The sequence below is a fragment of the Curcuma longa genome, chromosome 2, assembly GCF_044706935.1.
Source record: "Curcuma longa cultivar G26 ecotype Majalengka, Jawa Barat chromosome 2, ITB_CL_G26_1.1, whole genome shotgun sequence".
NCBI lineage: Eukaryota > Viridiplantae > Streptophyta > Magnoliopsida > Zingiberales > Zingiberaceae > Curcuma > Curcuma longa.
The window spans coordinates 3,431,265-3,448,988 of NC_133862.1; the positions used below are offsets into that span (position 1 = coordinate 3,431,265).

The window sequence follows — 17,724 nt, forward strand, 5'->3', positions numbered from 1 at the left end:
TTAACATATTTAATTGCATTCCTGACCCTCATCACAGATTGATTTATATCTTTTAAGCCATCAGCAACAATCAAATTGATTATATGAGCTACACATCTCATATGAATATGTTCTCCCTTCAAAATAATAGAATCCCAATTAATCATTTTTTTTCTGAGACTATTGATTGCAACATCATTGGAACTTGCATTATCAACTGTGATAGTACAAATTTTTTTAATTCCCCAATCCCTCAAGCAATTTTCAATGGCTAAACTAATAGCCTCGCCTTTATGACTTGTAATTGGACAAAAGTTGATAATTCTTTTCTGTAACTTCCAATTTGTATCAATAAAATGAGCTGTTAGACACATATAATTGATATTTTGAATCGATGTACATGTATCAGTAGTCAAAGAAACTCTTTGTGTTGAATCATGCAACAAATTTTTCAATTTTTCCCTTTCAACTGTATATAGTTCAACACAATCACGTGCAACTGTCCATCTTGATGGAATTCGAAACTTTGGGCACACTATAGCCATAAATGTTTTAAATCCTTCTCTTTCTACAAATTTAAAAGGGAGTTCATCCATTATGATCATTCTAGCTAATGCTTTTCTAGATGCATCTTGATCAAATTTCCAAGAAGTCAAACATACCTCACCCTCTTTTGAATTTAGTTGTAAACTTAACTGTGCTTGAGTTGTTTCAATAACATGAGGGTGTTTTTTACATGTGGTCATATGAGATTTCAAACTTGTTGTTCCATTCCTACGTGGATCACAAAAAAATTCTTTATCACAATATTTGCATTTGGCTTTTATCTCTGATGCATCATTAGTAAACTTTATGAAATGATCTCATACTTCACTTCTTGGTTTCATTGCTTTTCTTTTCAATGCCTTTCCTTTAGATTCTACAGTAGCTTTTGTTCCCACTGAAGGACCAATATCAGATTGTGGTATTGAACAACTATTATTAACATCCATATTTGATAAATCTCTTTCCATCAGTGTGATATGCACAGATACAGAATGCTGTTAAAAAATATAATAAGATGTGATCATACTATTCAAATATAATTACAGAATGCACAAATACAGAATGCACAAATATAGAATGCTATTAAAAGACAAATATGAAACTCAATGACTCTAAAACTAAAAACATGATGATACTATCAGGATTTGATATCTGCATAGTTAAATAGTTGAATTCAATAAGAAATATTATGGAAAAAAATAACATAGAAGCTGTAGATATTATGGACATAGAAGTATACCTGTAATCTGTGGTGCAGTGGCTGACTGGCTGTAGACTTGAGGAGAGACTCTGTAACTCACGCTAAGCCTTGGTAGGGTGCTTAAGAAACCCTCCTATTGCTCGACTTACACCTATCTCAGCAGCAAGAATAGCAAAAGCAGCTTTTAATCAGAAAAGAAGTCCTTTAAACTAGAAGTCAAGAAAAATCTCAGCAGCAAGAATAGCAAAAGCAGGAGCTGGAGGAAAAACACAAGTCTCGGATTTAGGGCAAAAGCAGGAGCGACTGGCGAGCACAGGTGGGATCGAGCGGCCGGTAGGAGAGGGGATCAGGCGAGTGGGAGTGTGGGACGCGAAAAGACAGGAGGCCAAGACCGAGACACGAATCGCGCGAGGTCGGGAGAATCGCCACTCGCGACGGCGCTGAGCGAGAATGAGGGGAAGAACTGAAGAGAGCGAGAACAAGGGAAGAACCAAAGAGGAAGCAGCGGCGTAAGAAGTCTGTGGAGAGTCGCGGGGGCGAACTCGCGACTGAGGGAATCACGATAAAGAGAGGAAGGTCGCGACAGAGGGAAGTGAGGGAATCGCGGCGGTAGGGTTTTTTTACTGCAGTAGCGGTAGGGTTTTTTTACTGCCCGAGGCCCCGAACCGATTAAAATGAGATTAGTTCGGTTTAATCGGGTAAACCGAACCGAAATTTTTAAAAACCGAACCTGAACCGATTAAACCGAAAAAACCGATTTTTTTATTAAATAAAACCGAAATTCCGAATAAACCGAACCGAATTAAAAATTCGCCTATAAGCGGTGATGCTTTAACAAAATCAATATCAAAATGATGATGCTTTTAAGAAATCACCACCAAGACAGTATTATTTTAACGAAATCAACACGAAGATGATGATAATTTAACTAAAGTGGCATCAAGTGATGATGATTTAACCAAAGCAGCACCAACAAAGTGATGATGATTTAATTAAAATAGTACCAAAATATTTTTTTAGTTATTTAATTTTTAATTTTAATTTTTTAATTTTCTTTTATTTTTTGTCTCATAATTAGCTATTAAAAAAGATAAAATAATTATTAAAAAAAATACTTTTATTAATGTTCTGCATTTTACTACAAAAGCCTATTCCAGAATTAAGTCTTCTAACGCGCATGCTATTTAATGGAGAGTAGCTTGTTTGTTTGTGCAATCTAGGAATTTGGGTGTGTGTGTGACTTTTCAAATCTTTTATTAACTTATCGTCAAATCTTCATCTCCTCCTATATTGAAGATGAAGTGATTTGGAATATAGTTGAGTTGGTTATGATGCAGAAGATTGTAAAATATGACAAAGGTTTGAATTCTAACGTAGTCAAGGTAATATCCTCCTCATCGTGACCAACTAATTTTCTCAATTTACCATCTCATCGGGCACACCGTGTGGGGCATAGCTAAATTAATTATGTGGAACAGAATTGTAAAAAGTGCAGAAAGCGCAGGCGGATGCACAGGAGAATGGTCTTCGTGGAAACTTAAGCCGAAACAGCAATCTGGCGTATGCACAAGACAATGGTCTTCGTGGAAACTTCAGCCGAAACAGCAATCTATCAAATTCTTGTTGTTCATGGCGTCTCTTGACGAAGGTTTGTGTATTCTTGTGAAGTATGCCGGCGAGAAAGTCAAACTCAACCGAAAATACAAGATTCAATGGCTTCTGCAACAATTCGACACACCAAATCTTTAACTTGATATCCTAAACTTCAAATCAGTCATCGGAAATTCTCTCCTCTCATCGACCTGAAACATACACACTGGACGCAGTCGCCACCGACGTCGCCGACCCTGACGCCGTCGCCGTCGACGGAAACGACATCAGGTAATCATCGAAGCCGTCATTATGAAGCAGCGCAAAAACACTGAAGCTCATGTACGTCGGCGATAGCTCCGGCAGCGGCTCCTCCCCTTCCAGATACCGCATCGTCTGCCTCATGCTCGGCCTCGCCGCCGGCAACGGGTGCGAGCACAGCAGCCCGACCTTCAGCGCCAGCTCCACCTCCTCGGCCTCGTACTCCTCCCCCATCCTCGCGTCCCTCGTCGCCGTAATCGACCCCGTTCGCCAGTTCTGGACAACCCAATCCACCAGCACCACCTGCTCCTCCGTCGAGGAGCTCACCGGCCGCCGGCCACAGACGACCTCCAGCACGAACGTCCCGAACGCAAACACGTCGGTCGCGGTCGAGGACTTCCCGGTCCGAGCGAGCTCCGGCGCGAGGTACCCCATGGTCCCGACCACGTTGGTGGATGTCAGATCAGCGCCATGATCGTACAATCTTGCGAGCCCGAAATCTCCCAACCTCGCATTGAATTCCTCGTCGAGCAGCACGTTGCTGGCCTTGATGTCCCTGTGGATGACGACCTGCTCCCAATCTTGGTGGAGGTAGAGAAGCCCCGCCGCCACGCCTTTGATGATCTTTAACCGCGCCGCCCAGCTCAGCGCCGGCTTGCCGGAATCATGGAGGAACTTGTCGAGGCTACCGTTGCGCATGTAATCGTAGACGAGGAGGAGCTCACGTTTCCGGCGGCAGTACCCTAGCAACGGCACCAAATTCCGGTGGCAGAGCCGGCCGAGACTCACCACCTCTGCGATGAACTCCCTCATCCCCTGTCTCGACTCATGGGACACTCTTTTCACGGCGATCTCCGATCTAGAGCTCGGAAGCACGCCCTTGTAGACCCTCCCGAAGCCGCCGATCCCAAGCAACTCCTTGTCCCGGAAGCCTCTCGTTGCTCTGTGCAAATCCTTGTAGGAGAACCGATGGGAGCTGTAATCCATCTCCCACTCCTCTAGTTCCTCTGCGTACGTCATCTTCCTCCTCACGATCAACAGAGCAACGGTAATGGCCGCCAGAACAAAGATAGCGGAAGCTAAAGGCAGCAAGACATCGAAGAGCTTAGATCGGTCACTCGATTTCGTGCGAGGGAGCGACGGCAGCAAGGAGAAGTCCAGCGCTTGAGCCGTGCCGTTGACGCTGAAGCTCCAACCCAGAATGTAATGAGACGTCAAGAAAGGCCCGGTGGCAGAGGCGAAGCCGACGAACATGGAATCCATCAGAACTCCGGCAAGATCAATTTTGGTAGATAAAAGAGGCTTCTTTGGCTTGGTCATCCGCGCCGGAGCTAAGGTGACATCAACTCGCCTCTCCTTGCCGTCGTAGTCGACCCAAACTTGCATCACTTGGCCGCTCCGGAGGGTTAAGTTGTTCAAAGGCTGGCCGTCGTCGGGGTAGTACCCGGCATGGCTGGAGTTTCTGGACCTCAGGCCGTTGATGTCGACTCCGACATGGTTGTCGTTGATGTCCCCGAACTCCGGGTTTTGGATGGTGTCGAGCTCGACGGCGAAGAGATGGTTGGAGGATTCGCCGTTGCTGCTGAGGTTGACGAGGCCCAGGTATTGACTTCCGATGGCGCTGGAGAAGTCCTCGGTGGGGGAGATGATGAAGACGATGCCGTGGCCACTGAGGTTGGGATCGACGGAGACGATGCCGAAGACAAAGGTGGTGGAGAAGGAGAAGACGGAGCCATCAGAGGGATTCTTGAAATTGAACTTGGATGGGTAGAAGGCGTGGTCGGCGATCTCCTTGGTCGTGTTGGTGAGCATCAAGAGGCCAGTCGTAGTTATGGTCGCAAGGCCTTCGAGAGTAAGGTTTACACCTCGGAAGCCATTGAAGAGGAAACCATCAGAGGAAGCAGCAATGGTTTGGAAAAGGAAGAAGAAGAAGAGAAGAAGAAGGAAGAGACAAGTCTTGAGGAGCATCGCTGGCCACGATACTAGTCCTTTGCAAGTATACTTTTATTCAATGTTTGCAGGTTTGTTTGGAAGGAGCAAAGGCATTGACTTTGAATTCAGAGTCTTGGACAAGTCTTCAAGGGTTAGATCCTCTAGGAAGGAAAAAGACAGGATGGAAATATAATTAGAAATCTGTCCTAGTCAAAGGTGGGGTGTTGACGGGATGTCGATACTCTTGTCTTACATTATTGGTGTTGTCCTGGATCGCCTTCTTGCCTTGGACTTTACTCCTCGCCCAAGTATCATCCGTTCACATCTTCATCAAAACCCTATGTTACTTTTGACTGTTGAATGATTAACGTAATGACAAATGTCTGCTCGAGAATCAATCCAAATGAATTTCACATCTGTTGATTAATCAGCTGAACAGCCAGTTGTATTTATTTACTTATTTACCCTTTAAAAACTTGAAAAAATTCTTATATATTAGCCTAGATTGTAATTTCTTTTAAATTGGCAAAAAGGGCCATGGTACTTCCCCAATTTTTCATTACCCCAACCTCATATGTACATTCACCATCTAAACCCAAACACCCATATGATGTCCATTGCACAAATTTTGAGAACTCAACTGAACATTTACATTTGCGGAACCTTAAACCAAACACCCCCTTAGACATTAACCTTTTGTCCCCGGGGCCATGGTGCCACGATAAGACATCCAGATTGTTCTAGACATCCAAATTCGATCCCCAACTACAACGTATTTATAGAAATTTTCTTCCAAATGATGATCGCAATCAAAGGATGCTATTACGTGCGCTTCTCGATTTACCCTGGTGGCCGATGGAAAAATTTTCGTGAGACCGGACCGATCACCTCCAAAGATTGAGTCAATGCGACTAACTGGGATTATCATTTTTTAGACATTAGCCTTTTAACACAGTCGTATCAAGCTCAAGAATCAAATGAATATTACCAAAACAAATAATTAATCAAGCTTCTTCTTCTGGACTCCTAATCAGATTCCTGCAAAAGTCAAGAGTAGTTAGTGAAGCTGCGAATTCTCAGTGAGCATACCGAATAAAAGGAGTCCACGAATATTCTCAGCATGGAAATGAGCTCTCCAACTTTCAATTTTTGCCTGACTGAGTGCCCAAATCGATCAAGAGTCCATGAATCACATCACAAAAGTTCAGTTAGAAGTCGTCCTTAACTGGATAAGAATCTAGTGTTACTTTACTGGTTCAAAATTGTGTCATCTTCTTTTCTTCAATAACGCACTAGCTCTAAGGAAAATCTTGTCAACCTCATCCAAGTCGGCTAATTTCACTTCTTTGGTAGATAAGTTAGCTCTCTTTGAGGTAGCAGCAATTTGGCGTAGATGCTCTTCAAAGTCCTCTGGCTCTTTATCCATGTTGGATGGAAATTTTTCTAGTGCATCTAGATACAGCGGACGCTCTGATGTTTCAGTCTCTGCTTCAGAATCTGTCTCAAATATATCTGAAAGGTCCTCTGATTCTGACCATGAACTCGATTCTACCAATGCATCATCTTCAATGGGCTCGTGCCTAGCTTCTTGCACCTCAAGCTCCTTTAAGCTTTTCATATTATTACATGGAGCAATTTTGTTTTCTACAACATTTGAAGTTGCTCCCTCAATGGTTATGTTTATACTTTCTCCCTCTCTTTTCATCCGATCTTGTAGGTCCTCTAGGTCTTGATGAAGCTTAGGAATGAACCTCCTGACCGCGTGTAAGCCATCTCGGTATTTTGACTTGTCAAGAGCCTGTTAGAATACAGTGAGACAGTTTCTAAGAAAAATTTGCAAATGATGCTATAGTTATCATATTAGATAAATGACTCAATAGGATAGTAAAATAGATTTAAGAAAAAGGTGACCTTCTTTCTCGAAAGAGTGACCTTCGGTGACATAATCTCTGTTGGCGGTTGCACATAGTTCTTTCCCCTGTACATGATAATGGTGTTTTCCTCATGTATATCAAGCACAATTCCACCGCTTAATCTAGCTAATTCTTCAGCAATCTCACGAACTTCCTCTGGAGTAAATGTCTTCACCACAACCTGCAGTGTCTGATGCTTTTTCCAGTGCAAATGCATGTTCAGAATCACTCCCTGGAAAACACCACGTCTACCAACAGGTACATAATTTTTGCATTTAAGACCCATCTTGAGGAAGTAAAAGTGCTCTTCTGGGGTAAGTATCTCAGGATCATGGGTAGTTTCTGAAGAGGCTGTAGGTTCGATTTTCTTCATTGCCTCAACAAGTCTTGCCTCCTTCCTTTTAGCCTGTGAGCAAAGACAATATAGTCACAACTGACAAGAATAAATGGTGTGAGTTTTTTTTGTTAACCATATTGTTGTATCAAACTCATCCAATGAAAAACTAACCAAACAAAAAAATGTTGCTTGGAAAGAAGACTCAAAGGATCTTCTCTAACTTCATACCTTTCTGTCTTGTTTCATAAGCTAAACTATGCAAACAAAACTCTTGTTTGAGTTAAAGTGTAGGAACCATAGGCTCCAAAAAAACTGAGTCCAGCTATTTGGGCTCAGCTACACAGTCCTTGATCCATTAAATGAGACTATATTGCTAATCCAGAACTCTCAAATTACTTTTAGACTGTGTTTCCTTACAGGGAAAAAGAATATGAGAAGAAGAGATACAGAGATACAAATGAGGGGAACAGAAACAAAATGGCATTTCTCCCGTACTGTTCCATGAAGGAAAGAATAAAGACAAGCATATGTTCTATTATAGATTCTTCTTCGGAAAGTCAACCAAAGAGACGACAAAGAATCGTAGTTAGGAGTAGAGATTCATGCAACAAGGACAGTGGTACATGATGGAGGTTGATGCAAATTGAAAACTAATTTCAATTAGGATTTTGAATTTACAATTGATTTTGATAATTGTTTTATTCTAAGTGTCAAAGTTTGGTAACTTTTAATTTGGTAGGAATAATTTAATTTGGCTAGAGTTTAATAAATATCTTTTAGCATGGTTGATTTTAAAATTTTCTTTGGATGATGTTTTTCAAGAAACAAAAAGTTCCACTTTGTATTTGAGAGTTAAATATGTAGGAACTTGTCATGGATATGATTATTATAAAGTGATACTATAAATTTTCATGTTCCATTTATTAATTCAAATTTCTTCATTCTATATATCAATTTTATTTGGTAATGTTGAGAGCATAGTTGATTATAATGTTTGTTTACTATCTTGCTAAGTATTAGTTCAATTTTCAAATTGAATAATATGCTAATTTGTTAGTAATTTGTGCATCCGTCTTCATATGTATACTTTGCCAGGAGTTGTGTTTCTTCATATTCATCCACAGTATTACCTCTTTCATGCCTAGTGATTATAAATACTAAATGGATATCGCCTTCGCCCTATGATAAGCAAGGGCATTTTCTCATTAAGTAAAAGCCTAAATGAGCACTCTTATTTCTTATCCACTAGAAGGGATGCCCACAAAACTAAATAACGAAACTTTATGGTACATGAAGGACATGAATTAAACGACGCTATTATTGTTTGCATGTTGGAATGCATGATCTAATTAAAGATGCTCACAACTCGTGTGGAGTCAAGTTCTCCTCAGTGGAGAAGATTGGCTCAAATCGGGAATTAATTTTAGTTGAAATTTTGAATTTGCAATTGATTTTGGTAATTATTCTAATTTAGGTGATGAAGTTTCATAATTTTTTAATACAATGGGAATTTAATTTTGTTAAATTTTACTAAGTATCTTCTAGCATGGTATTTGATGTATTAATTTTCATAGGATTATTGTGTTTCTTATAATCAGTGGTATCTTGTTCCTACATTAGTTAATACTAAGTTGGAATTACTTATAAAAGTGGTTCATGTCTATGTAATATTCTTTTGATCATTAAGATTTTCTCTTTGATAATCTTTATGTGAGAGTTTCCCTTTGCTTTATCAATTTTGTCAAAAGTTATGTATGGTTTGACAATTCAATTTTGGTGTTACTTTTCTAATTTTAATTTTCACCAAATTTGAACAAACCAATTTCAAAGGAAGGAACAGAAAAGTTTTGTTTCTGCTTTCTTTCCCTAGCCATGTTTCTCTCCTAGGAAATAACTAATTTTCTTTCTGCCCCCCTTCCTCTCAAATAAAAGACAACCTTAACTAAGTTGAGTTTTACTTGTTTCTCCTCTAGCTCTCATAACTTCAATTCTAATTAATTAAGTTTATAGAATTTATTCAGCTTTGATCATGTCAACCTCATATGCTCTATCAATTTTATTTCTTGGCACAACAACTAACTACTCTCCAGTAATAGTACTTAATCCTATGTGTTCTTGTAACCTCACAAACTCATCTTAGCAATTTCATCTCGCACGTTCACTTTTCTACATAAACTGCACAGCAACTAAACTTAACTGTGCCCATAGGCTTATTATGTGACAAAACTACTGGACTAGTTTCTGATAAGAACTACGCTCCAACAGGAGATCTCCACTATAGCCAAACATGAAATAAAAACCACACTTAAACCACTAGTAGGTAAGTAGGTTAAGGAAAAAGGGTAAACTCTGTAAAAGTGCAAAAACATTCAATTCAGACAGTATAATTTTGCGTTAGTAGTTCTTTGACTTCTTTCTGAAGATATTGCAAATACATAAGTTTAGGTGGCCTACTGGTCTAGACTTAAGAGGAGTTGAAGAAGTCTCTCCTCTTGTCAATGAACACACAACATCACAAATGCTCCAAAACATTCCTGGTTTTGTACTTATCATGGATCATGAAAAAATTATGTACCAAATTTTAGCATGATAATTGACAAGCAATATAAACTCTATGCAGTAAGCACCATAAATTCACTCAAAATCAGGTGAATATATTAGGAATTATGAAGAATTTGCATTCCTACCACCTCTAGACTATCTCCTTTTTTTTTGGCGAACACATTACTACTAGTTAGTTATATTTGTAATATTGTTGTGTTAAATCATGAATAATTATATATATACAGGACTAAAGCAAGATGAATCATTGTCACTTATGGGGAATAAAGATGCTTTTATACATAATGCTGCAAAGATTAAAGGAAAAGGGAGTACCTTTTTCAACTTGAATAAAATTTTCTCTTCAGCAGTCATTCTTTCATACTCTTTTTTCTTTTTCCACCTAAAACGTTTGAGCCACTTTACAACAGCCCTTCTACCTTTTAGTTTTTTCCTTTTTAGTTTTGCACCACATTGGTCATTAACAGGTACCTCAGTCTCTGTAGCATTTAGAGATTCTACTACATCCTGCCCTGTATTCTGAAGTGGCTGGTAGCTATGAACATTACGCAACCCATTGACATTAATGCCAATCAAATAACTGGATACTCCATACCTTGTACTTTGACAATGGACCTTAGAGTATTTATTAGAACAACTACAAAGAAACAAAAACATGGAAACCAATGAGTTTCTTGATGCATTTATCAGAAATGCAAATTTCATAGATACAAAAGAAAAAGCCAAATAAACAGAAGTCATTATTAGAGGGATTGAGTTAGAAACAACTCTGAAAAATTACAGCCCATATGTTGAAGAATGTAATAGAGCATCAGCAATTGATCTAGTCGTAAGATCTAGCTTGTGGATTTGCATAAACAAAAAAATAAATGATTAAAAGGAAAGGATTTTGAAAATAATTCCATGCTGAATACAATTTGACCATGAATTATATTATCTATGCAAGTTAGATGATAGAGAAGGATAACAATATCTAGGCAAAGATTTCAATACAAGTCTGTCGAGTTTGTTGAATCAGTACAATATAAGTATTGACCAATGCATCATGTGTTACTACAAGATGGTAGCGGTCGATCAGCAATAGAAGGATGAAGGAAGGAGGCTTGTCTTTAATGAGTCAACTCACAGTTTAAACTCAAGCCGTCATCTAAGAATGTTTATAGTCAGTCTTATATATAGAGTTCAAGTAGACATCTGCAGATTGATGAGTAATTTCATAATTTTCTTATTAGTTGCTAGTGACCATTTTTCCCTTAGTAAACTCTACGTGTGACTACTAAGTTCTTTATCTTCATAACTGAGATTTTTTGCAACTCCTCACATTAACTCAAACCCTCATTTCTCAAGGAATAATATTGCTGTGACGATCCTGCATCATCTCGAATAAAACTAGGAAAGTTGCATATTATTGGAACAAGTGTCATTGACGTTGGTATATTGGACAGCTAGAGCAGCTGAGCAACACGTACAAAAAAAAAAAATCTGTTAAGATGACGAAATTTAGATGGTTTTGCAGGAAAACGAGCAAATGTAGAATAAAAAAATCACTTGAAACACCAAAAAGAAGAAGAAGAAGAAGATTTTGTGCAATTACTTGGGGACTTCAAAAGGGCCAATTTTACTAAAAATCACCGAAAAAAAGGGCTTCCGTACCTTTCCAAACTTACACTGGGTGTAAGCCGCGGCGGCAAGGAACATGAGCCTCCGCATATCGTTCCTCGTGGATCAAATTTTTCGAGGAGCCTTCGACACCTTCAGCAAATGAGAAATTATCGAACGAAGTAATCAAAGTGGAGGAAGGAAGAATCAATTTACCTGAAAAGAGGTGGAGTAGAGTAGTTGGGGATCTGAGGGGGACGACAGCGGGGAAGGAGACGAGAAAGGTGCCATGTTAACGTGCGGCTAACCATGCGTTGACCGCCACCGTAAGCGGGGTGTCGGAGATGACAGCGGCGACGGGCGAGTTGCGATTCACCGGGAGCGCTGCAGCGGCGGCCTGGGACTTGGGGACGACGACAATAACACGACACTGTAGATCCAGTGGCCTTGATCTGATCTCAGTTGTAGATTGATCGACGGCCAAGATTAACTCATCTTAAATCTCATTAAATTCAATGGGCGTCTAATTAAACTTTGTAAAAATTAATTATAGATTTATTTCTTAATTTTTTTATTAAATATACTAATTTATAGAATTTTAGAATTTTCAATTATTTATAATATTTTAAAAATAAAAAATAATATAAACTATCTCAACTTCATAAGATTTTTAATAAACAAACTCGTTTATTAAAATAAATACATCTGATCAACTCGTAATTCTAATTATAATTATAAAGATCATAAGCCCGAACTATTTATTAGGCCTATTGGGCCTATTGGGCCATCAAAATAAATACATCTAAAGTGACTCATAGGGTTCTTAGTCACTGAGCCACCATTCTCCGCCTTCCAATTGCCGCCGGCGGCGACTACTGGCACTCAGGCGCCGACGGCCTCCTCCAGCATCTGCACTACCGTCCTCATCGATGGGCGCATGGCCGGAAGCCTCGCCGTGCATAGCACTGCAACCCTCAGCATCTTGACGGCCGCTTCCCTCGCCCAATCCGGCCTTATTCTGCTGTCCACCGCGCTCTGCGGCGCCGCGTGCCTCGTGGACACCCAGTGCACGATGTCCCTTGCTTCTCCGTACTCCGCCTCGATCGGCTTCCGGCCTGTCACCAGCTCCATCAGCACCACGCCGAAGCTGTACACGTCGCTCTTCTCATTCACCTTCCATGTGTACGCGTACTCTGCAACTCAAACCAGAAGATTCAGAAGGAAGAAGCAGGATCAGTTAGATTGATTGAGAAATAGAGTGAAGTAGATCATTGTCACCTGGAGCGATGTAGCCGTGAGTGCCGGCGATGATAGGAGCAGAGCAAGCTTCCCCTGCTGCTCCGGCAGCGGCGGAGCACAGGATCTTGGCGAGGCCGAAGTCGGCGATGCGGGGCTTGAGACACTCGTCGAGGAGGATATTGCTGGATTTGACGTCTCTGTGAAGTATAGGGCGGTCCCAACCGTGGTGGAGATACTCCAGCCCTCGCGCCGCCCCCAGCGCAACCTGACACCTCTCCTCCCACCCCAGCTCCGCCGCTTTCCCCGGCGATTCCGTTGCCGGTCCGTGCAGCTTGTCCCAGAGGCTCCCATTGGTCAGGTGCTCGTATACCAGCAGGCTCCATTCCTCGCTCGTGATGCTGCAGTAGAGCTTCACCACGTTGACGTGGCGCAATTCGCTCAGCGTCCGCACCTCCGCCTCGAACTCCCTAGCCGCCGCCGGCCGAATCCGTCCCCTCCCTAGCATCGCTGCCGTGCTCCGCTCCTTGCCGGCGCCCATGTTCCTGTCGCACAATATCTGCTTCACGGCGACCACCTCTCCGTTCGTCAGCTTCACCCGGTATACCTCGCCGGAGCCGCCCTTTCCGACGAGGTTCTCTGGCTTGATCCCCTCCACAATCTCCTTCTCGTCGAAGGTCACAACATGGAATGGTTTCATGTCCCACGACAAGTCCTTTGCGAATTCGTGGTCACATGAGGAACTCTTCGCAGAGTGCTGGTTCCTTAACACGATGTAGAGGCCGAGACCGGCGAGGAAGATGGCGGTGCCAGAGAGCATGCAGGTGAGGAGGGTGCGCAACATGCTGGTGGAACCTTTTGCGACGGAGGAGCAACGCCTGACCGAACGAAGATTCTCTGCGCTGCTGCTGTCGACGCAGAGGTCAGGGTTCCCCGAGAAGCTGCCGCTATAAGCCAAGATGGCAAGCTCGGCCGGGATGTCGCCGGTGAGGCTATTGTCAGAAAGGTTGAGGTAGGAGAGCTTCAGAGTTGCAAGGTTCGCGGGGATTTCTCCGGAGATCTGGTTGTTGGACAAATCCAGTGAGTTGAGCCTCATCAACTCGCCAAGTCTGTCCGGGATTGGCCCGGAGAGCTTGTTCCCGGCGAGGTTCAATGCGCTTAACGCGACGCACGAGCCGAGCTCTTCCGGAATCTCGCCGGAGAATACGTTGTTCTGCAGATAAAGACTTACGAGGTTCTGCAGCTGTCCGATGCTCACCGGAATATCGTCGGAGAAGTGGTTATTATGCATCTCCACGTTGACGATCGCCGTAGCCTCACCAATCTCCGGCGGAATCTTGCCGGAGAACCGGTTGTTGGAAATAAACAGCTGGTTCAGTGATTTGGCGGCCCCGATCCCGGCGCCAATCGTGCCTTCGAATTGGTTGATAGCGAGATCGATGACGTTCAAGTTCGGCAAGCTCCAAAGCCCGGCGGGAACCTCGCCGGAGAGCGAATTGTTACTGACCCTGAAGCGAACCAGAGATGAGCAGTTGGCGTATCTCGCCGGGATCTCCCCAGTGAACTTGTTCTCCAGCATCAGAAGCCTTTTCATACTTCCCTTCCGGCACATCTCCGGAGGGATCGGGCCGGTGAAGAAGTTCGTCGACACGTCGATGTAGTTGAACTCTGACCAACTCCCGAGCTTCAAAGGCAGCGTCCCACTTAACCTGTTCGAGTACAGAGACAAGTTGGTGAGAAAACGGAAGTCGCCAAACTCCGGCGGCACCTCGCCGGAGAGATTGTTTTGGAAGAGCTGCAACGAGACGAGGCTGGTCAAGCCCCGGAGTTCCGAGAGGTCGCCCTCCAATCTGTTCATCGACGCATCGAAAAAGGCCAACTTTGAGAGGTTTCCAAACCCGATCGGGATAGGGCCCTCCAGCGAGTTGTTATAAAGCTCGAGCTGCCGTAAATTTGAGAGCTTGGTAATCTCCGGCGGAATCAAGCCGGTGAGGAAGCTGTCAGCTATCTCGAGGTTGATGAGCCTCGTCAGGTTGCCGATCGCCGGCGGGATTTTTCCATGGATGTTGCAGTGCGAGAGATAAAGCCAATTGAGCTTGGTCAAATTCAGCACCACGTCGGGGAACAAACTAGGATCGAACGAGTTGTCACCGACGTTGAGCGCCTCCAACTCGCTCATTCCAGCGAGGGAGCTCCAAGGGAAGGCGCCGGAGAAGCCATTGCTGGTAAAGTTCAAAACTCGGAGCTTGTCAAGCGGCGAAAGGTCTGGAACTGCACCGGACAGGGTATTGAACGCCAGGTCAAGGAGGCGGAGGCCGGTGCAGTTGCGGAGGTCATCAGAGACAGCACCGGAAAGGTAATTAGACCCGAGGGAGAGTGCGGACAGGGAACCCAGGCGGCAGAGGAGGTCAAACCGGATTCCACCAGAGAGTCCGGTGGCGGTGAGGTTGATTTGGTAGACAGAGCCATTGGAATTGCACTGGATTCCAGCAAAGCCACCGCAAACTGGGTTGTTGGCGTTCCATGATCGGAAGACGGTCTCATTGGCGCTGTTAAAGGAGGATTTAAACCGGAGTAGAATTTCAAGCTCCTCCGCCGGAGTGGAAGCTCCACCGGCGGCGAAGACGGCGAAGTGAAGGAGGAGGAGAAAGAGGAGGCGCATGGTGCGGGATCGCCGGCGACGCTACGTTTCGGAGCGGAAGGAATTAAGAGAGTGACATGGTAGCAGTGATGACTTCCGGGAAGGAGGAGGGTGATTAATTTGGCGTTCGCGTCAACGACATTTCGGGGAGTTTGTCGCCCGCGCGTCGCCGTGTGAAGCTTCGTGGCCGCCGTGTTTGACTCCGGGAATCGTCGTGTCCAGCTAGTCGTCGGTCGGTAGATGCCACGTCAGACACTATGCAATCCAGCAGAAAAGACGGAAACCGAAGAGATTTACTTCAGTCAACTCTCGAAGATTAACTAGAAATTTCCCACGTTTTTTTTTCTCCATTTTTCCTCACAAATTCAATGCCGATTTCCCTCGAGTCAAAGGAGTTGACTGGTTTTTCCCCACATTTTCTCTTCTGAAGTGCCACGCTATTTCTTTGCTCAACTACCAATTTGCTTCCTTTTTTGTTTCTTTCTTCGCCACCAAATTCAAATCAATCTAGAGACGCAATGGTGGAGATTGTTGTTAATGTGGGGTTAGGTTTAGCCACTTTAATTTAGTTATTGCTAGTGTTTCGAAGCTTTAATGGGAATTAAACTGATCGACGCTAGTTAAAGAAGAATTGGTATATATATATATATACCAATAGCGGAGCCAACCCTAATAGATTATGCAGGTCTAATCCAAACTATACGACGGTATATTCTAGACTATCTTTTAATTTTTTTTCTTCCATCCCTAAATTCAAATTTTTTTCCTTTTCATATCGCTGTCAAACCCCCCCCCCCCCCCCCCTCGGGCTATAGCCGGGGTAATTACAAACGTGTCTCTGCCCGTGATATAGACGATAAGGGTCTTGTGATAGGATCTGATCAACACAGGACTCATGTGGCATAATTTAGGACTTGATTAACATAAATTTCACGTGGCGTAACAATAGTCTTCAATTGACAAAATCAACTTGTCGACCTATCGATTTGTCGAGTAGTCAAACCTATCGACCTATTGACATGGGCGGAGCTAGGATCTTGGTTCACCGTAGGCAACATTATAATTACTAAAGTAAAAAAATATAAAATCTTATAATTATAAAGCATCACAAAATAACTACCTTACATAGACAGTAAGACTATCATTCATCCAATCATCACTTATTCGATCACACAATCTGTCTTTCATAATTCTTATGGTAAAAAGCACTCTCTTTATGATCATAGTCACAATTAGGGGTGCAAACTAATTGAATCGAGTCGAATAATATGAAAATATTGATATTTTGAGTTCTAGCTCAAAAAATATATGTGATAGTTGAATTTGATTCAAAGCTCGAAAATATAAGTAATTTTGGCTCGAGCTCCATTCGAAATAAAATTCGAGCTTGAGTTCGGTTCGAATTATTCGAACTTTAATTCGAGCAGAATCAAACTATAATTCGAAATGACTTAAATTTGAGTTCAGTTTGGATTATTCAAATCTTAATTTGAGCATATTTAAATTAAAATTATATAAAAATAATCACAGTTCGATTTGAGTTCAGCTCACGAGCGACTCGTGAACAATCGAACAAAATATTATGGTTAGAATTCGGCTCAAAAAATTATCGAACATGTTCGAGTTCTGCTTGAATTCGATAATTTCAAATACGAATCAAATATTTTTCAAGATGGATCAAAAAGCTCACAAACATACTCAATTCGCTTGCACCCCTAGTCGCAATCGGTAGAATTATTGCCAATGTCAAAATCTTATAAATCAACAGGTACACCATACTTTTCTTTGTTCGTTAAACCTTTCAATCCTTGAAATACTTTGTTAGAACGTTGGGTGTCGTAGGGAATGCTCTTGCTCTTCCCCTTAAGATTGTTCTTTTTGAAAATTTAATCTAGGCCTTTGGAGGAGAGTCCAACCCACATGATCTACTCGATGAGGTTTCCAAGGTACGTATGCCTGCTTACCTCAAACATCTTATAGCTCCTTGACATTGAGAATTGGGTTAGCCTTAGAAAGAGTGAACTTTTACTGATACAATTGAATGTAACATTGGAGTTTGTCTATCTAGTAGTATAATATATATATATATATATATATATATATATAATGTCTGGGCCAGTGTGGGCAGCTGCCAACACTGGGCCCATGTAAGCTCCGCCCATGCCTGTTGAATAAGTCTGACCTCTCAGTCTACCAACTTGTCAAGCAATCCGACCTCACGACTTATTGAGCAGTCCAATCTCTCGACTTCTTGATATGTCGATCACTGAGCAGTCCAACCTCCTGTTACACGAAGGGAAGCGATGATTACCATAATACGTGAAGGGAATGGTGATTACAATAGAACCCTTTAGAGAAATGAGTCCCTTGGACTTCTCTGTAGGAGGTATGTGCTCTTTGAAATTCTTTCTATATATAAGATAAGAGG

At 42.4% G+C, this 17,724-nt stretch overlaps 3 protein-coding genes across 3 annotated transcripts; all 3 read right to left on the minus strand.

The window, feature by feature from the left end:
* Nucleotides 1-2,864: 2,864 nt before the first annotated feature.
* Nucleotides 2,865-5,117, minus strand: LOC141821912 (L-type lectin-domain containing receptor kinase SIT2-like). The gene has a single exon (XM_074709294.1). It carries the CDS (start codon nt 5,042-5,044, stop codon nt 3,020-3,022), a length of 2,025 nt encoding a protein of 674 aa, XP_074565395.1. The 5' UTR covers nt 5,045-5,117; the 3' UTR covers nt 2,865-3,019.
* Nucleotides 5,118-5,957: 840 nt separating this feature from the next.
* On the minus strand, nt 5,958-11,757 carry LOC141822141 (putative CRM domain-containing protein At3g25440, chloroplastic). Its single transcript, XM_074709573.1, has 5 exons — nt 11,636-11,757; nt 11,474-11,563; nt 10,136-10,457; nt 6,920-7,327; nt 5,958-6,806 (listed from the first exon to the last, which is right to left on the minus strand). Exons 1-5 carry the CDS (start codon nt 11,728-11,730, stop codon nt 6,276-6,278), a joined length of 1,446 nt encoding a protein of 481 aa, XP_074565674.1. The 5' UTR covers nt 11,731-11,757; the 3' UTR covers nt 5,958-6,275.
* Nucleotides 11,758-12,109: 352 nt separating this feature from the next.
* On the minus strand, nt 12,110-15,427 carry LOC141822421 (receptor-like protein kinase 7). Its single transcript, XM_074709868.1, has 2 exons — nt 12,698-15,427; nt 12,110-12,612 (listed from the first exon to the last, which is right to left on the minus strand). The coding sequence occupies exons 1-2, from the start codon at nt 15,315-15,317 to the stop codon at nt 12,302-12,304; spliced, it is 2,931 nt and encodes a 976-aa protein (XP_074565969.1). The 5' UTR covers nt 15,318-15,427; the 3' UTR covers nt 12,110-12,301.
* Nucleotides 15,428-17,724: the final 2,297 nt, after the last annotated feature.